The 26092-nt window shown below is 37.0% G+C and overlaps 2 protein-coding genes across 2 annotated transcripts; both read right to left on the bottom strand.

The window, feature by feature from the left end:
* Positions 1-486: 486 nt before the first annotated feature.
* On the bottom strand, positions 487-14630 carry LOC137718477 (myosin-15-like). Its single transcript, XM_068458035.1, has 38 exons — positions 14181-14630; positions 13924-14070; positions 13133-13278; positions 12874-13036; positions 12496-12554; positions 11819-11975; positions 11393-11542; positions 11153-11289; positions 10650-10796; positions 10454-10555; positions 9976-10033; positions 9783-9884; positions 9263-9300; positions 9045-9171; positions 8791-8964; positions 8073-8204; positions 7576-7685; positions 7251-7311; positions 6988-7165; positions 6659-6864; positions 6254-6373; positions 6068-6166; positions 5381-5602; positions 4856-4995; positions 4570-4681; positions 4372-4419; positions 4188-4277; positions 3875-4045; positions 3495-3638; positions 3100-3276; positions 2403-2528; positions 2013-2083; positions 1820-1919; positions 1679-1735; positions 1534-1590; positions 1336-1416; positions 1170-1252; positions 487-1051 (listed from the first exon to the last, which is right to left on the bottom strand). The coding sequence occupies exons 1-38, from the start codon at positions 14298-14300 to the stop codon at positions 928-930; spliced, it is 4536 nt and encodes a 1511-aa protein (XP_068314136.1). The 5' UTR covers positions 14301-14630; the 3' UTR covers positions 487-927.
* Positions 14631-17855: 3225 nt separating this feature from the next.
* LOC137718478 (LRR receptor-like serine/threonine-protein kinase ERECTA) lies at positions 17856-24929 on the bottom strand. Its single transcript, XM_068458036.1, has 27 exons — positions 24333-24929; positions 23553-23694; positions 23347-23418; positions 23165-23236; positions 23001-23072; positions 22843-22914; positions 22677-22748; positions 22474-22545; positions 22296-22367; positions 22131-22199; positions 21958-22029; positions 21775-21846; positions 21497-21568; positions 21282-21353; positions 21124-21195; positions 20974-21045; positions 20745-20816; positions 20596-20667; positions 20442-20513; positions 20262-20333; positions 20083-20151; positions 19906-19977; positions 19709-19782; positions 19435-19563; positions 18999-19349; positions 18535-18905; positions 17856-18444 (listed from the first exon to the last, which is right to left on the bottom strand). The coding sequence occupies exons 1-27, from the start codon at positions 24433-24435 to the stop codon at positions 18067-18069; spliced, it is 2982 nt and encodes a 993-aa protein (XP_068314137.1). The 5' UTR covers positions 24436-24929; the 3' UTR covers positions 17856-18066.
* Between the last annotated feature and the right edge of the window lie 1163 nt (positions 24930-26092).

The raw sequence follows: 26092 nt of genomic DNA, 5'->3' as shown, positions 1-26092 counted from the left end.
ATGCTGGAGTGGGATTGATTTTGTGGTTTTAACGCAAAAAAAAAAAAAAAAAAAAAAAAAAAAACCCCTTGGTTTGATTGTTTTAAGTTTGGTTTAGCAGTCAAAGACATGATTACATGTGACACTTAATGTGTCATCATCTAAACATTAAACATCTCTCACATACTATGTTTGGACAGGGAATTTACAGAACCCAAGAGATTTATCTCAAGTTATAAGGAAATATGCAGTCAAATGTGACATGAACAAAATTAGAGAAATCCCTCGTGAGCATTACAACGACACAGGCATTTTCTTTATGCAACAAGGATCGATATTAATTTTGAGTGACAAAAAATATTCGAAATATCATACGTTAATTTTGAGAAATATAGTTCGTTTAATTATTTTTTCATACAAAGAATCGATAGTGGTGATATACTGTTTACCAGTACAAATAACTGTTTGGCATAAAGTTAAAAAAAAAAAAAAAAAAAAAAAAAGGTTCAAGAATTCTGCAATTTCCTTGATCCTCTTTCTGAATGTACAAATAAGAATTAACAGAAACATCGTGATACAACATGGACGCGATTTCAAGAGTATAAACATGTCACTCTCGACGCCAATCTTAACCCCTCCCCGACGTCCCCGGCCCCGTCGTCCGAGAGAACGAAAACAAAAGAATTGGAGAGAAATGTAGTTTAATTACAATAAGATGACCAATCCCTAAACCTGCAACTGATTGGAGGGGAACGAATTCATCAAGCTTGATGAAGCCTAAAAACCCGAAAATTTAATTAACGAATTCGAGCAATGTAACAAGTCATCCTCTTAATATTTAGATGATTGCTGCTCATTTTTTGAACTTCTAAGCGTGTAAAAGACATTTCCCTTTACATCCATCTGGCGTAAGCTTACACCGCAACCCTTGTGAGTTTAGCGCACCATTTAAGTTTGGGGCTGGACAAGAAACTGCGCGCAAGTATAACCAGACAAGGATGATGGAAGTTCGATTTCTGAAGGATCGGTTAGAGGAATTGCCATGTCAATATCTTCGGTAGAGAATGGAATGCTGCAATGAGAAAGTTAAGAGAATAGGTTAAGGTTTTCGGTTCTGTTTTTTATCAGACAAGTAGCAATACTTGTTTTGTTTGCAATTAGATGAGATAATTGGACGAGAAGCGGATTACCTCAGATCATCATCCAACAAGAACGAATTGGAGGTCAGATTCTGGTTGTCCTTGTTCAAAATCTCCCTCATTTGAGCAACCACCTGCAAGCAATAACGTTCAGATAACAATGGGACTCCAATCACAAAGTTTACGGAACAACAAAGAACTAAACATGCAAACATGCCTCGTTGGACACACTCTGAGTGCCGTATTTATCATCCCAGTACATGGTACTTATTCGGTAGATTTGTCTGACAGTCAATGCCTGTACATTGTTCACAATGCCAAATGGATTAATTTTGGAGGTAAAAACACTTTTCGTGAGGCCCGTAACGGGTAAAAGAGAAGATTGAGACAAACTAAACATGCAAGAGCATCATACCGGACAAAGATCCTGCCTAATTTCATCCAGAGACTTTTTCCTCTTCTGATGTATTACCTATACCAAATAGCACAAACAGAAAAGGTTCCTAACTTCTCATAGATTGTACAATTTAAAAGTCAAAGAAAATAACTTTAGCTTTTACCAGAAAACCAACAGCTTGTCTGATATAATTTAGCTCGTGCCAAGAGGTTCCGGCATACTGCATTGCATAAAGAGTCAGACCAACAAATGCATAAAGTCATTTAAACGCAGAATGCTTGCAACATGGTAGTTATATACTTGCCTCCTCCCCAGTGTTGCCAATCCATTTCTCCAGTTCAGCAAGACCTGATTTTACATATTCACCGTTTGAAAATGTGCAACATTCGCGTCGCAGCAGTAGACTGCCCAGGGAAAGAAAAGGTAGAGTTAATACATAAACCATTACAAATGCCATTTGTTAGCAATGAAAAGCTGGAATAGCAATAAACTCTTGCCTGTTGAAAAGTGACATATTGATGAAAGAGAAGACCTGTGTGATTAGTTTGCGAATAAAAAATGAAGGTACCTGAGTAAAGTAAAGTGTTTAGGTCAGAAAAGAACAAGCAAAAGTCAACAAAGGAAATAACAGAGTACAACTGCAACTTCTTATACGCGCTCGAGCGTAATTAATTCTGGGTTTTCACCCATCACGGGGAACTACAAAATAAATATTAAGCTTCAATTTAGCAAACAATTACATGATCTAGATAAAAAGCTTTGAAATCAACTAATGGAAATTGGTGATTCAGGTGACCATGGCCAACAGTTTTTGCAATACATGATAACATCAAAACAGAAAAGCAATGTAGATTTAAAGAAACAAATCAGAAAAAATTCCCACGTACATGATTCCCACGTAATCGACTCATTAGGGTATCCAAGAATTTGATTATGTTGTCCCACTGACTTCCAGGTAATTGCTGAGGAGCATTACCAGGTGATCTAGATGACTTTCGCGCAGCTTTGGGTGCCTTAAAATTTGCCATGAATATTCATAACATGTTATTAGTATGTAGATCGATCAAACACAGACAAAACAAAATCTATTGGCCAAAGGATAGCATTCAGAAATTAAAATCAAACATTAGGCTTCAGAAGGCCAGCTAAAAGAAAATGGTAGTGAGAATCTTCAGGGTTTTTTGTGTAAATCTTCTATGTGAATGAACTGAGCAACAATCTATCTCTTTTCTCCCTTCTATACTTGGGAAGGCTAAAGTACTACCTGACGTATGGGTTCTTGTTCAGATAATTGCTCATGGCAGGTCAATACTTGTGATTGATTCAAAGCAAGCGTTAAATAATTTCTGTCCCCAAGCATTGGTGTACCATGACTAAAAACGAAGGAAAATGCACATTCATTCATTTCTTCTTTGTCCCATTGCTTTAAATTAACTAAACTACAGCCTGTAACCACTAAATGCACACAAACATGAACAAACATTTTGGACCAACTTCCATTTTCCCAAAAGCGAACAATAGTAAAACTTTGCACCCATACTTTGAATTAGAATCTTTGAGCAGATCAGAATAAATCAGATTCACCTGAATGCATGAGCCCAAGAGTGGAGCTAATTCCTTCTTCAAACTGTCACGCATCAAGCCAAAGATCTTTTCTACGCAAGCAGTTAGCTGTTGTTTGAACAATATAGCTGGATATCTTGCTTCAAGATGTGACATACCATCTTCATAACCAATATATTTGAAAGGAGATGTCAGTCCCTGAAAATGAAAGTGGGGGGAGGACATTTAATAAACTACAATGAAATATTGAAAGCAAAGCAAACAATATAATAAACTCATATTGATTTTGTAATTGCAACTCAGTAAAGTTCAAAGGAAATCTAAAGAGATTGTTTTTTGGTCGAACATTTGATAAACAGATTACGTATACAAAGAACATGTATTCAACAAGCCCATCATTTGTTTCTATAACCTACTTGTGCAATCCTGAGAGCTAAAGCAGAAGACCCAGAACGCTGAGTTGCTGGGAAACTATTTGGTCGTAAATTCCTCTGCAAAAGGCATAGAAGTGCTGAGGCATTGGATAGCCAATAGGGCAAGGTTATGTTCTCATCCCCCACCTGAAACGGCCGTACAGAAATTTTCAAATATTCTAGAACATTAACAAGTAGTTTACTCAAATTCTAAAAAACCTTAAAAGATATGTAAATCCACAGTCGACCGAGAATAGCTTTTACATAATATCTGTATCTCTCCACATAATTTATTTCAGGTACAGTTAAAAACATCAGTTTGAGCCTCAAGTAGAAACAAAATCATAAAGCCAAAACAAATTTGACTGAAGCAAGTAAATTACCTTCAGAACCTCATTTATTCCCTCAATTATATGGTCAAAAATAACTGTACGCTCAGACTCAAAGGCATGCCACTGAAGAAGGCATTGGTATATGATACAAGCCGCCAATGGTTTGCTGTCTTTAAACCCCAAATCTTCTTTAACACATCTTGATAGGAATTCATAGTTCTCCTGTACATGTCAAAGCGACATGCTTAAACTTACAAGAAAAACTACCCAAATATAAAGATAACAGCAGTGAAAGTCCATAAAAAGATTACAGTGGATACCAAAATATAAAGCTAAGGTTCAAATAAACAACAAGGGACAAAACCTGGTGCCTCTCAACTGCTAACTTCGATCGGCGTGATTCTGACAAGACATGTGAAAAGGGTGCAATCATTTTTGTAGGTGTGGGTGACTCCTGCATTAGATGGTATGACACATGAAGAAGATATTATGCTGTGATGGTTAGATGAAAAAATAAATCAGAGAGGGAGAGAGAGATCATGTCTTACAAATGCGGGCTTCTGGTCAGTGATGGGAATAACCGCACCAGGGTTTTTCTGTATAAATAAAAACTAACACTTGAGACCAGACCCACAAATCTATGGTATAAGATTTTATGAAGCAAATCAGACTGCATATAAAGAGGTTTTCAACCTACTTTTTAGATCAAACTGTTTAATCATATGTTGCATGTATATAATCATTACCTCTGGAACTAACTTTTCAACACCACGCCGAGTGCTCTTTGCGGGCACACTAAGGGCCTTTTGTCGCATGATAAGATTCTCCTCCTCTAATCCAGAGAGTTGCTCCTCAAGGCTGTAATTTAGATACAATATAGCAAGCATCAATGAAATGTAGTATAAATTGTATAATAGATACATAAGACAACATATTTGGAGTGAAAAAAAAATTTCTAAAACTGATGTACAAAAGAACTTAACAAAGCTGAAATAAAAACTTGAAAGATAGTTATGAATTTCGGAAAAGCACCTCTTTACATTCTGCTGGAGCCGGTTGCACTTCTGTTCAAATTCATGCAACTTCTGAATGGTGTCTGTACTGTCCTTTCGAGCCTTGAGAAGTTCAGTTTCAAGAGCTGAGTTCTTCTTGTCCAAAGCATCCAAGGAAATCTGCAAACAAAAAACATAAGAAAGTTTTCAAAGGACACAGCAAATGTCCTAACCATCCCCCAAATGTTGGGAGGGATAGGGTAAAGAAAAAGGAAAACACACTAAAAAGGAAAGACATGCCAAGAAAAAGAGAAAATAGACTTCAGTAAATGTCAAATACCTATGTCGGTCAAGAAAAGAAAAGTTTAAATTGATTTTAAAAAAAAATAGCGAAAGAATGAGACTTTGTATTTATCAAATCTACAAGAATCCAACTAATTACATCGGTGTCTCCAGATTTACTGCCTGAGACAGATATAATCTCTGAGTCAATAAGATGTAGCGTACAAAATCCCAAAGTAAAACTGACATAAGAACATAATGTAACAAACATCAGAAAACTCACCTTTAAAAATGCATTTTCCCTTCTCAATTCAGCCATTCCAATGATTTCTCTTTCCAAAGATGATTTTTCTTTCACTGATAACTCCAATTGATTTTGAAGCACTGCATTCTTGTTGCACTCATTAATTGTAGCCAGCTTTGACGCATCTAACTCAAGACTCAACGATTCCAACACTTTTTGAAGTTTTGAAATTTCTACTGACTTAGCTTCCTCATTAGATACCTGCATTCAATTCAGCTTGCAGTAAGAAAAGAAACGTCTGCACACCCATACAACAGTTTGTCAAGTTGCTGAACCAAAAGAAATAAGTTTAAGTCTTGCAACTAATAATTTACAGAAAAGCACATAACACCTTTATAACGATTTTCTGAGGAAATGCAACGAGCAAATAAAGCAAATTACAACTATAAAATGATATGTTGGAACCAATAATTTGCAAACTCACAATATATATGGTTCTTTATCAAGAGAAATTGCCAAGTGCTCAAGCTATTTTATGGAGGTAAGGCCAAAAGCTTCATTTAGTCCATGAGCCATAACATTGCCAAAAAGCTACAAACTCTACTGACATACATTTGGCACAAGCAGAGTAATAACAGGAGTGCCCCCAAAACAGGTTACCTAATACTTTAATAGACATGAATCCACAAACCACCCAACACAAAATTAACACAGCTAAAAAAATACCCGTAATCTTTTCTCAAGTTGTAACCGCCATGTGAGGTCCTCTAACTGCTTCTCAAGTTTACCCTTAGCTAAACGCAAGGCACCGGTTTCATTTGCCTCCTGCAAATAGTAAATAAATAAATAAACATATAAAGGAAATTCTCATGCATATTGTTTCGTCAGGAGCAGCAATATAATTTCACTCACTTGTTTAAGCCTTCGGAGCTCTCTCCTTGCTAACTTTTTCCTCCAAAGACATTGTATTGCTACAACAGAAGCTTGGTGATGTTGGAATGCCGAGCGAACCTTGCACATCCTCCACTGAGCCTACAAGTATATATTTTTTGTCAAAACAGAAACAAAGTGGTAAGTGACAGCGCCATATCGAGCAGACAACCAGCCAGATATTATTACAAAGAAGAAATACATTTATGCATGAACAGAACCCAACTTCACAATGAAGAACATATTGCTAATCCTAACAACATTCCACCCGCACATAAAAATATTCCAAAAAGCCTAAATTTCTAAACAACAGATTCAGAACACATCACTCTACATGCTTGCACAATGCAAATTATTACACAGGAAAAGTCTATGAATTAAGTTTACCTGTATCAAGGTGGCAGCTTTATGTTTCTTTCCATGCAAATATCTTCGGCGAATTGAAAAACCACGAATATTGGACTGTATGACAGTAGCAGCTGAATATAATTCCATATAAGCACGCTTTAATAGCCACCTTCGGACATGTTTCTGTATAAAAATAGCAGCCGCTGCCTCCCGTTTTAAAGTATACAACGCTCGAGCAAGGCATCCTTCAACCATAATAAACATCAAACATCAACCAAAAAAAAAAAAAAGCAAATATCACGGATCTGAAGAAAGTGTCGATAATAAGAATTTGCATTTCCCATGGAAGTCTGGCAGAAAAATCTGACCTCTGCAAAAAGCTTGGAGTGCAAATGCAGCAGCTCGTTTGGAAACAAAATCTTTGCGAGCAACAAACGTTCGCAATTGACGTTGAATGCGCTTTGCAGCATTGTCCAAAACCTCTGCCCGTCGGGAGTCCAGAACACCAATTTGACCAGCCCTAAGAAATACTTTGGTCCTACCCAACTTCAAAGAAAGAACAACCTTGTCAAATTCTCTGTCAGCAGAAATATAATGTGAATACCATCCTACTGGATCATTGGATTCGTACCTGAAAATTCTCTAGCTTTAACTTTTTCAAAATTTTCTCAGTTGTAGATTTTTCATCATAGCTACATAAGCATAGCAAATCAAAGAAGTCATAAGATATTAGAACAAAGGGAAATGGAGAAAAAGGAAAGGCTTCAAAGACTTAAAAGAAAAATATTAAAAGCACAAAACAAAATTAGAGAATTAGAACCGTAGTAACACTAGTTTGCAGCACAATAAAACGTAAAGTAAATATCTAAAAACATCAAATGTGATAAATATAACCAGACCATCTTTGAAATTTATTAGGCAGAGTCTTCAAGATTAAGGACTATGAATGAACCCACCTTCCATCCATGAATTCAGGAGCTAATAATCCAAATCGATCTACAAACTCTGAGTAAGTTCTACGTGTGGGATAACCTGCCAGACTAATCCGAACAGCCTCTAGAACACCCTATGTGGAATAAGAGAATCATTAGTGCAAAGAACGTGACATCAATAAGAAACACTACGCAATGTGGGTTCAGGCATGTGTTATGTTGCTCCAATATTGATAATACAAATAACTCTTCAAAAACTAAGAATACAGATATGACAAAGATATGAAAGATAGCAAAAATCCACATATATGAATTGTTTCTTTCTTTTATTATTTAATTTTTGTTTTCGTAGATTCACTTTAAACTAGAAAATCATTCTAATACTCTCTTTAAATGAAAATTCAAATTTTATTTTTAATTTACCCTAAAACCTGAAAAAAAAATAGTAGTCAATCCCTGTTTTTTCTGTGTATGACACCAGATCCAACATAAAGAAACATAAAAATTTTGAACGCACTGACCCCGCAGCGTAATTGATGTAAGATGCTCAAATTCTCAAACTTTTGCGGTCGATTCAATGAGTTCGGCTTAACACAGCGTATGTAATGAGGCTCGGTTGAATTGAGGGTTTCCATCAGTGCTTGAAGTTGTTGCTACAATAACCAAAACAGGAAGGGGGAGTTATCAGCTTAAGGACCATCAAACAAGTAATTAAATACAAGGCTTTCAGGAAGGGAGGTACATCACACAAATAGGCTAATGTTCAAAAGGCAGTAATAATTCCCAATACAGGTCAAAGTAAATGATCAGTTGAATACAAGCAGAAATGATAACCACATCATGAAGCATTATCCGAATGATATCCAACAAGTAGGATTTTATTGGACGCATGAGTCGGAGAAAAAAGAAAGGTACAGATTCAACCTAAAGCTATTGACACAAATTCTAAGACCGAATCAGAAAACAATGACATCCTCAAATTGACATTCATTTGTGAGAAAAGAAGTTTTTAAGCCCAAAATCCTGCAAGACAGCAAACAACATACATTTTTTTTTTCTTCATTGAACCGTAAAGTTTTGAATTGATTAATGATCTAATGTGAGTTTCTTGAACAGAAAAATCTCCAGCTGGAGCCTTCTCCTATTAAATATCTTTTCATGTATCAGCTTCTGTAGTCTTTTAAGCAGTTGCAACCAATCAACATCACATCACATATAAGGTACAGAGATGGAATGTACCTTAAATCTAGTGGCCACAGAAGAAAATTTGTACGATGATCTTGAAGATTCCTCAGGTAGTGGACCGAAAAGACCAGCAACAAAAGGGCATTTGGAAGAAGACAACAGATTGCAATGTTCTACGACAACATAATCACGATTCTTATCCAAAAAGGTATCTGTGTGATAAGTAACCTGAACAAATAGTGAATACTCTATTATAAATGATTCAATATCAAGATGCTGCACACAAATATGTATTGACATATAAATACCTTTCCAGCATAATGGGACATGGTAAAATCTGTTTCCGAAAACTTTGCCTTTTCCAACCTTGGGTGGGGCCTTAAAAGCTGAAACAACCTGGTTGAAAAACTTTGGTGTGTTGATTTTGGGAACATGCTGAAAAAATAAGAAAATCAGGATAAGGATAAAATTCCAGAGAATACTATATCGAGTAACACGCACCAAATTATAGTGAACTTAATTGTACCAAGCTTCATCCAAGAGAGCAATTATCCCAACAGGTTTCTGCAAATCAATGATTGAGAACATAAGATCCAAGCCTTACAGACTCTCAAGGCATATGAAAACAAAAAACTATAGAAAATAAGATTAGGCAAAACATTAATAAAAATGAAGAAATACAGTTATTGTCAACTTCTGTCATGCAATAGGGCTACCAAAACTCAGACTACAATTGCCCGTCATGCATTTTTCCCAAAGTAGGGTGGTAGCTTCAATGATATATAATTAGTTGTGTCCACTCCTTGCATACATGCTATCACAAATTACAGTCCATATGGACAACTTCGCGAACAAGGTCATTCCTTACCACGTAAATATGACTATAAATTAGGTCAACTCCTTGCATACATGCTACTATGAAATCAATCCAGGATACCAATTATCCTTTTAAAATCATATAATAAAAGGGAGGGGAGAAGAAGATGGCTTTGCAGCTTTTCATAAATATTTGTCAACAAAAATAAGGGAGACAGAATGGGCAAAACCTTCTCAATCAAATCCAGAACATCTTGGTTGTCAATGAATTCAATGTAGCTCCAATCAATTTCCTCTTTGCTATACTCCTCCTGCTCCATCTTGAACACATGCTGGAGCAAGTGGGAACGAAGTTAGAATACAATAATTATTAATAACATAAAATGATATAGTATATTAATCTCATAAAACATTAATGCACACCTCATTAAAGTGTTGCTGTAGCTTCTCATTTGCAAAGTTAATGCAAAATTGCTCAAAACTGTGGAAAAGAAAAACTTAACTTAACCAAAGGAATAATGTACAATTGCAAGGATACTCTTATAATAATAGACTAGAGTTTGACTTTTGACAAGACAGAAATAAAACAATAATAATAACCATGATATAGGATGAAAGAGTAAAACTTGAGTAGAGAGAAACTATGACTATCACCAACTAACAGATCAGCTGGGATGTCAAAAGTCCAATCACCTTATGAATTACAGTGACAAACAAGACGCAGAAACACACATGATACTAACTAATTTACAATAGACTTATACACCCTCTGGACAAGTCAAGAAAATTCAGAGTGACATGACCACTGACTATACAAAATTTCAATGGCACTTAGTATTCCAAACCCAAATTTAAGACTCATAATATTTAAAATTGAAATAGATATGGGTAAAGATCTCACCTATTGTCCTTAAAGCATTCAAAACCATAAATGTCCAACACTCCTATTTGCATTTGGGAAGTTGAGTCTTGGCCAACAGATGTATTAATCTTATCAACAAGCCTGTGACAACGTCCGAACCCAAATAAGGTAAAGAAGAATCTTGCCAGACGAGTTAAGAAAATGATTCCTCTGGGGAATGTTGATGAAACCATACCAGTCAAACAACCGAGAATAAACAGTCTTTGCCAATGCATCTCTACTAGAAATAGCGCCACTACAGTCGAGAGCTTTAACAATAGTTCCTTCACGAGTTTGGATTGTACGAGTAGACAGTGTTGCTAATAAGAGGTCCACATCACACCTGATTTATTAAGCAACTCTAAATCAAATTATCGAATGCAAATTGTATATATGATATAGTTTGGGCAGGAACTTTCTTTAGCATGCTCCTATCACAAAATGCAATAGAGTGATTAAGTTACAGGCGACATTCTAGAGATGTATCTCCTGACTCATAATATGCACGGATTGCATTATAAAGTCCATGAAGATACTCCCTCAGTAAATTACAAAAAATAAAAATTAAAAAAAAAATCTCTGAATTGAATGTTCACTCATAAAATATTAAAGAAACTGACAGGATATTAAACCTTTCAGTTTGTTCAAAGTTAGTAAGGGAAAGTAAAAGTAAAAGTTCAAGCTATATAAATCACCTACATGAAAAGATTAGCAGCCATCTGCATATGAAAGTTCGATTTCTGATCCTTTAGAACTGAAGAGTCGTGCTCTTTCCCAGGAGAAAATTCAATGTTCCCCAAATGCAGAATTGCAGCCAAGGTGCGGAATATTGCTTCCTAAAAAGGTAGAATAATGAACCTCAGAAACACCCAAGAGCGGAAGTGAAGGGAAAAAAAGTAGTCATCTTAAAGCACCATCAACTTGGATTAAGTTTTAAACCTGATCTTCACGGCTGATACCAACAATATCCATTGCTGTTCTTGTCTTCGTATACTCTTCTGCACTGCTAACTCCATCAAGTTCATAAGTCTTGCTTTGATTCAGGTAATGGAAGTGGCTTGGGTGGTCTAACTTGTACTTCTCTGCATCCTAGACATATGGAGAATCCAGAGAACAATATCCATGAGCTTCAATAGAGTACAAGACTGATGGTCATATGTGAACCATGATGATACATAGAAATGGGAGTAAAAAAACACATGTACACGCATACACAACTTGAAACATCCTGGGATGCATAAGGAAAACTTGACGCATGTATTCACATAAACACTCAATGATAAACAGCTAATTGACTATAGATGCTCAGATATTTACAATGGTAACTGTGTGATAAATCCATCCAATCACAGACACAAAGAGTACCTTTCCAGATGCACACAATTGGTAAAAACAGTGGTAATTCCTTTCAGGATCTGTAATCTGAACAACACGGGATCTTTCCAGTAGATAAGTTCTAATTGCAGCTCCAGATATTCTACCACTTGCATCAAACTGGATCTCAACAAACTTGCCGAAACGACTGCCTCAGAGAAGAATGACAATGGAAGGAAAATCATTTTCACTTCAAAAACTAAAATGAAAATAGGCTTGACATAAAACCAAATTGCCAGAAAAACTAAAATCATTATTAGTAGTTAATGATATAATACTAAACTGATTAGCAATTACAATGATAAATACCCCAATTATTGTTGGATACAATAAACAACAAGTTCATTAATGAATACTGTTATCTATTAAAAAGGGCAGAAACCGTTCAGTAATTATATTCTATATCCTCTCCTACATCCTCCAATTATAATTACCCTCAAGGTATTTACTTTATACTAAGTAAAAGCCAAGACCTAGTTCTTTTCATTAATCCATACTCTTCCTCCATTGCCCTCACTCTCTAACCTCGATTTTCAACTAACCAGCGTAACTTTCATTCTTTTATCATCAAGAAAGCATACATGTGCCTCAACGGAAAGTGTGAGAATTTCAAATGTTTACATACCAAATTAGTGATATTTCAGGAGAAGAATAAACATATAGCACACCTTGAATTGTCATTTCTAACAGTCCTGGCATTACCAAATGCCTCCAAAAGGGGATTCGACTGAGCCATGCACCAAAAAGAATCAGTGACACATTAAAGGAAACAAGATAATAAAATTTAAAAACAAAATCTAACAAAAATATAGAAAACTAAATTGACCAATTTTCTCAGTAAAAATGAAGAAGATCAATTCTTTTTCTCAAGCGTTGGACCATGACGAAGACCAAACTGGTCAAAAAAAAAAATTTATTTAACTCAACCATAACTTCTCCACTGCCAAAATTTAGTGGCAAAAATGAAAAACCCTTATCTATAACAGTGTGATTTTAGTCTACTCTTATTCAGAGTTGGTATTTGTTTGAATGGAGGTTGATCTTACTTCAAGAACTTGTTGTTCAACAGTTCTCTCATCACCAGCACCAGCAGCTCGGCCTCCTACATAAGTAAGATACTGCATAATTAGTTTCGTCGTTTCAGTCTTCCCAGCTCCACTTTCACCACTGACCAGTATTGATTGGCTTTGTCCATCATTCACCATTGCTCTGGATTACAAAATCCAGAAAAGCTAACTTGAGTCATTCAATGGAATAGCAATGTACAACAAAGGTCAAGACTCGATTATCATAAAATTGGCATACCTATAAGATGCATCAGCCACTGCAAAAACATGGGGGCTTAGCTCACCAAATGGGGCTCCCTTATACTGCTCCATCATGTGGACATTGTATAGATGGGGAAGCTTTGTGAATGGGTTAACCGCAATCAAAATGCTCCCAGTATATGTCTACCAACAACAAAAGAAAACAATCACTTCAATTCCGAAAGTAAGTCACGTAAACCAATTTTAATAATATGAAAATATAAAAGGAAAAGTTCTTAGTATACCACATTTTCTACGCTGGTTTATGAAATTATCCATTTATCATTATCTCGTCTGGAAATGAAGGCATCAAACATGACAAGTGAAATACCAATTCCATTATAACACTCAATATGATCTCTTTCCTATGCATTTAACAGCAGTCAATATAAGCCTTCCCAACTCTCCGGTTGAAATCAAGGATATTTTGGGGTTATACTTAACATTTCTAGAATAAGTCAATTCACGTCAACTCATCTGCTAGTAAGCCTCGTCCAGGGCTAACGGAAAACCAGTAGCAACATTTCTAGAATAAGTCAATTCAGGTCAACTCATCTGCTAGTACGCCTTGTCCAGGGCTAACGGAAAACCAGTAGCACGCCAAGTGTAAGCCATCAATGAGACAATCAATAGCCAATTTGAAAATTTTCGCAAGCATTTAAGCCGATCCACGGATTAACAAATCATCATCAATCCTAGATGACATAGCATAATGTGGCACATAAAAGCCCTTTCACAAACTAGCCGTATCACTCCAATTATACAAATTGCACACAAAAGTCGACTCACATATATATCATTGAGAGCGTATCTCCTCTGAAGATTATACAGCACACCCGGCTCGTTCAAATACGTTAGCTTCGTCATGTCGTCCACTCCGCCATGCTCGTCCTCATCCGCATCCCTCAGAAACAGCTTCTCCGGCAAAGCCAAAACCTACACTCCCAAAACCCCCACAATCAACACAAAAATACCCAAATTTCAAACACTCAAACACACTAATCAGTAATTACACACAAAAACCGAGGGCAAACGTTTCACTTCACCTTCTTTCCCGAAGCGGTGACGACCTGGAGCTGCTTCCCCTTCCAGTCGGCGACTTCAGCCGGAACCCAGGCCAAATCCCGGTCCACGACCCAGACCTTGGAGCCCCGGCGGAGGCTCATCTCGGAGGACCCACGGCGGAAGATTTCAGCTGCTTTCAGAGAACCAGAAACCCTAGAATTCGGTTGGAGAAGACGACAAGCGGCGGAAGAGCGGAGATCGTGAGAGGTTTAGAACGAACCAGAGAAGGACAAAGTAGAGAGAGAAAGTGAGGGGAGAGAGAGAGAGTTTTGGGTGAAAATTTTGGGTTCCCGCCCTAACAGGTGTAGAGTAGGAGTTCGAAATGGGGGAGACCGAGGGTTTGAATTGCGTATTCGACACGTCACCCTCCAACGACTGTGGACGCAGCAGGTAGAGAGACAGAGACCGGGGGGTTGAGAAAAGAGAGAGAGAGAGAGAGAGAGAGAATTTGGATAATTTTGATGGCGGTTTTTACAGAGAGAGACGTTGCGAAATTTCCGGTTTTTAATTTTTGCATATTGCGAATCTTTCAATTTCGTTTTCGAGATAAATCGTTTTTTTAACGTACAGATTTTCTCTTGTCTGCTGGTTTTATTTGTTTTAGTGAAACAAGCAACGAGGGGTAGAGTATCGAACCCGAAACGTTACGTTAATTTTTTTCATCAAATTTAATTCTTTGTTGGTTGTCTTGATTGGAATAAGATGAAGATTAAACTACTGTATGTGATACGCTCATCAATATTACAGGCTAATAGTCTTCTGCCTTACTCATAAATTTGAAGTCTCAAGTTTAGCTAACTTGAATGTTGAGGAGAGGTTTTGAATTGGTATGCATCTCAAATCTCATTTTCATAATGCATTAATATTTAGGGTAACTAACGATTTCCCATGAACTTTCATTTAGCTTTTGATTTCCGCCTAAAATTTTCAATTAGAAAATTAAGGACTTAAACTAATTTTCTTTGCCGATTTCCTCTGTTGTTAGTTTTTCATTCATTACATCCAATTTTCTGTTAAATGGTAGCATGCACACATGTAAGGGTAGTTTGGTTGCTTCGTTCTTTAAAATAATTGAAAACCCTAGATTTCTAAAATGTCGACCTATGCAAATTTGTGTGATTAGTCTGAAGATTTAGTGAAGTGACACATTTTGTCCTCAAAAGAGAGTCACGTGGTTTGCACGTGATAAGAGTTAACGTTAATTTGAATGAAATATGTGGAAAACTAACAGTCAATGGAGAATCAACCAAAAAAATCATTTAAGTCCTCAATTTTCCAATCAAAAAGTTTAAAGCAAAAATTAAAAACTAAATGAAAGTTCAGAGGAAAAATTGAAAGCTTACTCTTAATATTTAATAGGAATGTTAGACATGTTACATGGATTTCAAACTTCAATTGAGGGGGAAAACCCTTATCCCCTCTTGAATTTATTTCCATTGCCTATGAAAGCATTTATTGGAAAATAAAACAACCTTTAATTTATTTCCTCGTTACCGTTGTCCCCAATATTTCTAAACAAGAGGATAAAATCATTTCCTTTGCACATAGACTTGTGTTCAGTCTGTTGTTTGTTGTGTCAAAATATGAGATAAATAGGATTGGACATGATGAGGTATAGAGTCCACAATAGAATGAGTTATCTAACATATCCTTATACATAGGTTACAAGTTATGTCTTACAAATCTCGGCCAATCAAATCCTAATGGACCCTCGCTCCTCACAGGCCCTCAAAATGAAGACTTTAGGAGAGCATGACTCCTGCCTTTGCATGGAAGGTCCCTTTTGTTTATTTTAACAAAATTGATATTACAATTTGAATTTTCATTAAGCTCTCAAATAACAAGTTATTCAGTACTACGATATGGTGATATTCCACTTCACTTGGAAATGAGAGGTCTTAGGTTCGAATCTCGTGGATAATGAATTCAATACCAAATTAGGTTGCTCATTATGTGGCTTAACCGAACTCTCCCTTCTCTTAGTGTAAAAATATCGATGTATTTAAAAAAAAAAAAACTCTCAAATAACACAGTTTACAAATTACAAACCAAATAGGCCACTGCAGTAAAATACAGTTTACAAAAATATAACAAAAATGATTATTTGTGGGCCGGCATTTACCAAGGCCCGTGTTGACGGCAGGCTTCATGATTGATACAACTTTCAACGTCCTAAATGTAGGGTATTGATCTCGAGTACAACTGCGGATCTCGGTTTTTGAGTTCAAAGCCCGAGAGTTTCATGTGTGCGGACGCTTGTATAAGGCAGCAAACTCAAATGGAGTGTGCGAACACAATGAACTTAAAAGCACATCCAATGCAACTTTTGAGATCCTAAATGTTGCAGGTCTTCGATTTAGAGTTCAAAGCCCACATTCATGAGAGGTTCTTGTGTGCCGACACCCATGTAGAGCAGTTGACTCAAAGCGTTGAAACTTGAAAAAATGTGTTGTTCAATGGGATTAGATTGAGGACTCATCTTTCTTTCTGAAGAGCACTAGATGGTTTATGTGGTCCGAGTGTTCGGATCTAAGAATTTCTCCATATTGAGGGTCTTGGATCTCAAGTTTAAGACCAAAATAATCCTTCTTGATACATTGTTGCCCCAAAAAATAAGGATAGAACTTGGCTGCTGAAAGATCAGCAGCACCCCCAGCAGCACCCCCTGCTGAAAGAATCAGCAGCACCCCCTGCTGATCACCAATCATGGTTGCACACGTGTCCAAGTTGTGATTAAAAATTTCACAAGTTGGACACGTGTTCAACTGTGATTGGTGATCAGCAGGAGATGCTGCTGAATCTTCAGCAGCCAAGTCCCGTTCAAAAAATAAAGCCCACAAACATTATATTTCACTCTAACCCTTGCAGAAGTTTTTTTGTTTTAATAACATCCTTGCTACTTTGTTTCAATGTAATCTTTCCGTTAGTTTTTCACCACCACCAACATTCAAATTTTAAAAAATAATTTGCACCGTGAATAAACGCAGGAGGCAAACCTGCTCGGAGTTTTCTACTTCTCAGACTGACACTGTCCATCCAAGGACACACTGCATTATTGCTCGGCAGGCATATAATGCACCCTCCCACTGGACCACGAGCTTATTTAACCCTAGTACTACCCACTAAGCTAGAATATCTTTGTTCACCACCGTCAAGTGATGGTAATGCTTACCATTATATTTTGACGACTGCCTCACACTGCATTTTTTAGATCAGTATAGTAAATAAACACAAATATCAAAATTCAACTAATCTAATGATAATAAATAAAATTGTGAGAATTAACGCAAATTGTGATAACTAATCTATCCATTATGTCGGCCCCATTAGCTGGTGGGGCCCAATTGGGTTAAGTCAAATTCAAGGTTACTATCACAAATCGAAAGTCCTTACATTTTAGTAGTCAAGTTAACTAGAACAACGTACACCCCCATCACTCAAAATACGAATTTCCCTCCTGCGCTTTAGAACAAAAAATTGGCCAAAATGATCATCTTTTAAATTTTAATTGCTGAAATGATTAAACTTCTAATATCTTATTGATATGTCGTCAATTTTTTCTTCGTGTGTTCATATTTGATTAATCGGTTTAGCAACTAACATTTGATGTACGGTCATTCAGCCAATTTTTCAACTAGAATTAGAATATTGCTCGAATAAAGAGAGAACAAAGTTACTACACTTTATAAAGCTGTTACTAAAAAGTTGTTCATCTTTTTTCCATCTTTCCACTTACGACAAGCTGAAAAGCCAAATCTTTGTACACATTTTCAATCTACTCCGCCTTCCTACTTTCCCACTATTTTTTTCAAGATTTTTCATAACATACAATATATAATAATACTTCCTCTCCAAATGCTTCATTTTTCACTCACTGTTCTGAGAAATTACCTCTCCAAACTTAAGAAACAGCTGGGCATCTGAGCTGCTCATTGATGGACAATTTAGCAGGTGGGGCGTTTTCACATTCGCGTACTCGTCCACGTAGCACGGCACTTTGGTGATCGGGAGCTGTGACGATGGCGGGTTGGCAGGGGTTGATTGTTTTGGTGGTGCGGGGGAAGGCATGAGACTGGCCAACACGCGAGTTACTTCGTGCATTGTTGGCCGGTCTGTTGGTTGCCGCTTCGTGCACAGAAGGGCAAGCTGGAAGACCTTCTTCACTTGTCCGAGGTCTGTGCATGTTGGCAAGATCTCGGGGTCTACGGTTTCCATGACAGCATTGCTCTCCGTCTTAGATAATATCTGAGTCAATTTATACGAAGCGTTATGTGAGAAACATTGTTAAAGTTGAATGCATTGTGAAAATACAAGACAATAAGGAATGTGACTTACCAAATGATGGAGATTGGATTCATTGTCTACGGCTTTCCTTCCTGTCAGCAACTCCAGCAGAACAATTCCGTAACTATACACATCGGACTTCTCAGTGAGGCGGGAAGTTCGCGCATACTCAGGGTCTATGTAGCCAATCGTGCCCATTAAGTAAGTAGACGTATGGGTCTTTGAGTGGCATAAGTTCTTGGCAATGCCGAAATCATTTAGATGAGCTTCGAAATCCTTGTCCAATAGAATATTGGACGACTTGATATCCCGGTGTATGATTCTGGGGCTGCAATCATGATGCAGATAGGCAAGCCCTTGGGCTGCTCCAAGGGCAATCTGGAGACGAGTTGTCCAGTCGAGCTTCTTCTTCTTGAAAGGGCCTGAGGTAAAAAAATTCAGTAGATAAGGAATTAAAAATTAGTCTCTTCGTAACACCAACAGGCCAACGGCATTCAAGAAACGTGTGAACCTACCATGAAGGTGATCCCAGAGACTGCCATTTTCCATGTAGTCGTAAAAGAGAAGGTTTCCGGAGGAGGACAAGGAGTACCCCTGGAGGCTCACCAGATTCCGATGCTTGATGCTTCCAACTGTCGCAAGTTCTGTCTCAAATTCCTTGATGCACCGATGATACTGGGAGTAGAGTTTCTTGATGGCCACTGGCTTACAATTTTTCAGAACACATTTGTACACTGTACTTGATGAACCGTAACCAATTATATACTTCTCGCTCAAGTTTTCAGTCATCCTCATGATGTCCTCGTACACATGAAGTGCCAAATTCATGTGAAGGATCACCAGCTTCGGATTTGAGTACTTAACTGCTATTTCACAAGCAAATGGAATTGATTAGCTTAAGTTCCTATTACTACATTTAGTACAGAATAATTATCTTACAGAGGAAATTACCGGGTTTGTCAAATGAACCATCAGAAAAAGGAGTTGGATTATATGGCCGGCATACAGCAATAAGAATCATGAGAAGAATCACAAGGGCCCCAAGAGCGATTCCCAGGATAGCAGGTTTAGATAGTGTGGCTGCAAAAGAAGGAGAAATGAAAAAAGTGAAAATTCTTTGTACTAAAGTATGACATTCAATGACATCGAGATTGTGGTCCAATTGTGGTCCAAACTGTATCAGTTCTCTTTGAAGCTCAGCATGCCACCTGATGGTAATATTTACCTCGCTCTGTTGGACGAGACTCATGACATCGAGAATTGAGCCAAGGGCCACAAAGATCAGGATTTCCAATAAAACTGCAAACAAGAGGTTATATCAGCCAAAGATGGGGAAAATTTTAAGCCAAATGGAGTCGCTTGAACCCTCAAAGCTAAGCTAAATGTTAATGAAATTTTGGAAATGTAGTCAGAATCTCTAACCTGTCTGGTGAAAACCTTGAGAAGTTCTTGCTTGTGGGAACGTCACCTGCCAGGTTGTTGTAAGATACATTTCTGCAAGGATTCAGAGATATTTAGTGCTTCAAAATAAAAGCTGGATAACCCTGCCATCAAACTGAGGACATAAAACAAAAACTCGAATGATTGTAATTGACTCACAGTGCAGAAAGGCTGAAGCAGTTTATCAGCGATACCACATCCCCGGATATATTGTTGTGCTCTAATCTCCTGTTATATTGTGCATTAACGACGCAAATAAAATCAATAAATGTATACAGTAACATTCTACTTTTCTTTCAATGAAACTGGTCAAAATTATGGAGATCAGTAAAACTTACAATAAATTCATGTTCTGTAGCTGACTGAGCTCTTGAGGAATTAATCCTGTGAGCTGATTATTTGAAAGGTCTCTGCAAAACAAATGCGTCGAGTTTACAGAAGAAAAAACAGAAAGAATAGAAGAGATTATTGATTTAATTCGTTAAAATCAAGTATCTTACAAATTAACAAATACATACATTTCCATAACACTCCTTAAATTACCAAACTCCCCTGGAATAAATCCCGTCAAATGGTTTCGACTCAAATTCCTACCACATAAAAATATCAGGTGTCAGAGCATAAAAAGCAAAGAAAAACCATTGCAATAAAAAACCAAGCAGTTGAACTCACAGCTTTAGAAGATGTTCCAAATCCCCAAGTGACGAAGGAATGGTTCCACTTAGTTTGTTATCTGAAATATCCCTGTGCGAAAAAGTATCCATATATGTTAATAAAAGAAAGGAACACGAGAGGAAAATACTAGGACCCTTGATACTTACAAGGTATCCAAGTTACCAATAAAAGACAGCTCGATAGGAATTGGACCACGAAGATAGTTGGAGGACAGATTTCTGAAAATGATAACATTTTCGTCAGAGCAATGACACAGAAACCGTGATTCATAACTTCTGCCTCATGACATGAACACGAGGAACACAAAGATAAATGTAAAACAAAAAGTAAGGTATGTTTTAACCGTAAATCAATGTTTATATTGTTGGAACTTACAAGTAAGTCATACTCTCCAGCCTCTGAAGAGCAGTCGGGATGGTTCCACTCAACTTGTTCCCATGCACATTGCTGATATCAGAATGATAAGGGATAAGCCACTTAAACAAGGTTGATAAGGTAAAGTAAAAACTGAGGTTATGTGCTTACAGGCTGTTGAGATTTGTACACGAGCTGAGATTATCAGGGATAGGTCCTTGAAGATAGTTGTTTGCAACGTTCCTGCAAAAACATTGATTAGTTACTGAAAATTTAGGACATGAGGAAACCATTCTCGCTTTCAAACCTCACACGGCAAGAGAACCTACAGGTCATACAAATCAGTCAGCTTCCCAAGTTCCGGTGGAATATGTCCTGTAAGATGGTTATCATTCAACTCCCTGCATAGGCAAAGAAACTCATTTTTCTGAACATTCCTTACAGGTGAAACAGAAATGGGACCATTCGTCGAATAAAAAAATCATACGTGCAATTAACTACCAAAGAAATACATCCAAGAGCAGAAGTAAGAAAGTTCACATACAAATAATGAAGCTTTGTCATCTGTCCAAGCTCTGGGGGGATTGATCCATTAAGCTTGTTAGCATGCAAATACCTATACAGACAATAGTTGGAGTGAGAATTCAATAAAGTTGTTTAGTCAAGTACAATCAAATAACACAACGCTCGATATATACACAAATGAGTTGATAGAAAATTGTTCGTAATGTATTGCTCATTAGATGGAGGCCTACGATCTGAAATTTATTGAGTCATGCACCAACATACTTTGTAACTATTTCATATTACATGCATACTTACAGTTTCTCTGTATAAGTCAAATTCCCTAGGATAGGAGGGATTGGTCCACTTAAAGCGTTGCTGCTCAAATCCCTGGATTGGGGACGATGAACAGATAAGCCACAAAATATAAAATAAATAATACAGCAAGGGAGACTTTAATAAAACTCTACAAGGTCCAGAAGTATACAGTTAAGCACTTACAATACAGCGAGAGCCTGCATCAGGCCAATCACGGATGGGATAGGCCCAGAAAGTTGATTACCTTGTAATGACCTTGCAAGCACAAAGAAAACAACATTAGTAAATTAATAACTGAAATGTTGTGATGACATGTCAAGATACGGACAATCTCAAAGAAAATTCCATGCACATACAAGGTGGCAACTTGCAAAAACGCGATATTAAACGGAATCCCTCCAGTTAGTTGGTTGTAGGATAGATCCCTGCAAATCAAAATGGACGAATCTTATTTGAATAACCCAACAAAGGCAATAGTAGAAAGTTGCTCCATACGTGAGAATGTGAGATGAAATACGTACAAAACCTGGAAGGCAGTGCAGTTCCCTATGTTTTGAGGAATGTTACCAGTCAAGCTGTTATTTCTCACATCACTGGCAAATTGTAGAGAAAGACCATTAGACTGTTAAACTATCCTTTTACACAGGAAATATAACGTTTTTAAGGCTAGTGGAACGAAGGTGTTATATGTCAACTTACAAATACCATAACCCAGTTAACTGGCACATATCTGGAGAAAGTGTTCCAACTAAATTGTTCCCTCGCAAGCCACTGCAATGGTAAAGGAAATAGTAGTTAAATTGGCATCAAAGCAGAAATAACATCACCGAATGAATGTAGAAACGCTACACAACGAAGAATGAAACGAAAATTTAGTATCAGCAATTGATCAGTCGACTCACAGATACTGTAGAACTTCATTCCAGTAAATAAGCCTTGGTATCTCCCCACTGAGATTATTCTGTGCTAGGTCTCTGGAAGGAGCAATCCAGAATATGAGAAATTCCGTCACGTGTATAAAACAATAATGCGTATGATGAAATGTAAGATACTGAATAAAGAACCTACAAAATCTTCAGGTTTGGAATCTGGGACAGCGTTGAAGGAAGTGGTCCGATCAACTGATTATTTTTTAAAATCCTGCCAGTCCAATTAAAATTAAGAATACTATAAAACACATGTAAGTAGTATTAATGTATAAAAGTGAGTTTCTTGAAGAAGCTTACAGATTTTCAAGCTGTTTCAACTTGGATATCGAAAATGGTATGTCTCCAAATATCTCATTGAAGGACAAGTCCCTAATAACACCATTTAACGAAACGTTCAATCGACTTGGCATTAAAAACGACGAATGTTTAAACAAAATTCTGGTAAAGTTCGAAGAAATTACAGGTTTTGCAGTGCTGCACAGTCACCAATCTCATCCGGGATCTGGCCGGAAAGGCGGTTTCCCCTCAAATCACTAATCAAACAACAAAATGACAATCAATCTCAACCTAAAAACCCACCACAAACTAGAAAAGCCAAAACAATTGCAATATCCAGAAATGACAATGTGAGACAAAGAGTTACATAGACTGCAGGCTTTCGAGATCTCCTATCACAGATGAGATTTCCCCTCCAAGATTCAAACCTGATAGATTACTGCACACAAAACATTAAAATAATCAAACGTTAATCAAACAAAAAGAACACATGTATGAGGTAGTATTTAAGGATGTTAATTAAATAAGTCAACCCCAAAAGGGGAAGAAAAAAAGGGGATTGTGTTTTCTCACAGTGCAATGACATTGAGAGAGTTATCACATGTGACGCCTCTCCAAACACAGTAATCTAAAGAGGGTGAATCCGTCCATTCATAGAGAACATTGTCCACATCCCTAAATGCCTTCTTTATCCCCAGCAGTGTTCTTCCTTGATCTTAAATATTGACAAAAATTCAAAATCTCAGGCTCCAAAATAATATACAAATATATATAATGTGATAAACCCTATAAATTAATTTATTAACTAAACCCTGCCAATCCCAGTTTTTTATTATTTCTCCACATAAATAAAACCCAGATAAAATTTTAGAAATTAGGGAAGAACAGATGGTTGTTATCCAATGTTTGGCTGCAGAGAAAGAGGGAAGAGTGACCGAAAAATGCTTTGGTTGACCTAAATTTCAAGTTTTTGGTGCATTTTCTAGGTACCCAAACAGAGGAAAATCCTAACCAGAGCTTGCAGCTCAACCCAGAGAAAATTTCACAAACTTGTTTGGTGACAATTTCACAACCCTGTTTGGCTGCACAGAATGAGGGAACAGTAGAACATAAATGCTTGGTTGAAAGCTCAAAGCATTCGTGCATTTTCTGGGTGGCCAAACAGAGTAAAAGGCTAAACAAAGCTTGCTACAATGGTACTCAACCCGGAGAAATAATATCACACGTTTGTTGGGAAAACAGATGGGCTATCCATTGTTTGGCTGCAGAAAAAAGGGGGCAGTAGAAGCTCAAAACTTTCTTGCATTTTCTGGGTACCCAAACAGAGAAAAATCCCAACAGTCTGCAACTCACCGTTCCGTGAGTCCCCATAACCGAAGCTCACACACCCAAGAAGAAGAACCAGAAGCACAAACTCCACCCGAAATGCCATAACTGCCCTCCCATCAAACCTCATTTCACAAACTACCCGCCAAAGTCCAGTCCCCAAAGAAAACACAGAGAATCCGTACACCCCCAAAAGCTAAAAGAATCCCACCTCTTCCTCCTTCTCTCCTTGGACCCGCCTACATTGAACTACCCTTACAAAAACAGAGCTTCACAAGCTGAGGAACATTTTCGGCAATCAAAAATTCTCCAACCCCTTAAGATTTGGTATATTTCTTTTCCCTTTCCTTTTTCCCGAAAGTCTTTGATTCGAAGAGAGGTATTCAGAAGGTGAGAGAGAGAGAGAGAGAGAGAGAGAGAGAGAGAGCTTTTCTTCAACCCATAAAACGAAAGCCTGCAATCGTTCAATCACATCGCTCTGGCAGCAGCGTAGGCCTGTAACTACAACTGTACCGACTAGAGAGAGAGAGTGTAGAGAGAGAGAGTGAAAGGAGAATTATTTTCATGGATAAAGTTAAGAAGCAACATGGCAAATGTCTCAGTCTCCCTCTGTGTTTTCTGCAACATTACTGCTCTCTCTCTCTCTCTCTCTCTCTCTCTCTATATATACACACACGCATATATATATTTTCAGTTTCCACAACGAATTAGCGGTCCCTTTCAGTGAGTCTACGTTTTATTTCTATTATTTTCTAAAAAAAATATTTATTTCAAAATAGCCCCCCAAGTATTTTGTATTTGTTGATTTGGCATCATGTTCGGTGACAATTTCCAGTTACATCCTGTAGATTCTCCCCTGTGATGGGGGCAAATAGGAAAATAAGGAGTATATGAAGAGCTATGAGTTCATATGTCATAAGTTGGGGTCCTCATGGGTACATATGCTCAAGCTACCCTATGGTTTGTGAAATGTAATCACTCATATTTTTTTAGTCTGCACATTTTTAGTTAGCGATTGAATTGAGTAAATCAAACCATTGTTAATAGATAAAAAGTGAGAAAAATGAGAAATTAAAAGCGTGAAAATCATTATTCTTTCATTCTATCATTTCATTATATTCAAATTGTTGGCCTGATACGCTAGGTTGCACCTTAATGCAATTTGTTGCACTAGTTACTGATCAATCTATGTGTAGCACAAGTGTAGATAACATAAAACTACTCCAACAGTGATAATTAAAACTAATTATAGAGTTAAGAGTTTGTTTGAAAGTACTTTTGAAATGGCTAAAAGCGTTGTTTGTGAAAATATTTTGAAACCAATTTTTAGTAAAAATGCAAGTGAATTATGGAAAAACACTTAAAATACTTCATATAAGGACATCTTATGCTTATTGTAGGAATTACATCACTTATGCACATAACTAGTATTTATTGCAATAAACACTTCAAATGATTTTGAAACCTAAAAACATTTTATCTAAAAGTTTTCTCTATCAGTCTAATAATATTTCTAAACGAGCTCAAAGATGGTTTGAAGAGCTTTATGCATTCACCATTAAATTGGAGTAAATTATTATCATGGTTTGGAATGTCATAAAATACATCCACCCAACACATATGGTAATTGAATAAATACCATATAAGGAAAGACAATTGTGTGTTGATGAAAGGGAATTCAATTTATGGACCATGATATATGGAATAAAGTTCACAGTTGAATTTCTTGAAAATAGATAAGGAACAAAGAAACACTAATTAAAAACATAAATACTCCATAGAATTTA

The sequence above is a fragment of the Pyrus communis genome, chromosome 15 (assembly GCF_963583255.1).
Source record: "Pyrus communis chromosome 15, drPyrComm1.1, whole genome shotgun sequence".
NCBI lineage: Eukaryota > Viridiplantae > Streptophyta > Magnoliopsida > Rosales > Rosaceae > Pyrus > Pyrus communis.
Note: the sequence above shows the minus strand (reverse complement) of the source record. Positions and strands in the feature narration are given on the sequence as shown.

What these genes read in the sequence shown, in the direction of transcription:
- LOC137718478 (XM_068458036.1), bottom strand. Translation starts at nt 24,435, where the DNA reads ATGAGGTTTGATGGGAGGGCAGTTATGGCATTTCGGGTGGAGTTTGTG. An exon ending in TGCACTGCCTTCCAGGTTTT is followed by an intron (nt 22,200 to 22,295) that starts GTACGTATTTCA and finishes TTTGATTTGCAG; the next exon opens with GGATCTATCCTACAACCAAC. An exon ending in ATGCAGGCTCTCGCTGTATT is followed by an intron (nt 21,847 to 21,957) that starts GTAAGTGCTTAA and finishes TCCCCAATCCAG; the next exon opens with GGATTTGAGCAGCAACGCTT.
- LOC137718477 (XM_068458035.1), bottom strand. Translation starts at nt 14,300, where the DNA reads ATGAGCCTCCGCCGGGGCTCCAAGGTCTGGGTCGTGGACCGGGATTTG. An exon ending in GAATGCTTTAAGGACAATAG is followed by an intron (nt 10,034 to 10,453) that starts GTGAGATCTTTA and finishes TCTTTTCCACAG; the next exon opens with TTTTGAGCAATTTTGCATTA. An exon ending in AACTTGAGAAAAGATTACGG is followed by an intron (nt 5,603 to 6,067) that starts GTATTTTTTTAG and finishes AATTGAATGCAG; the next exon opens with GTATCTAATGAGGAAGCTAA.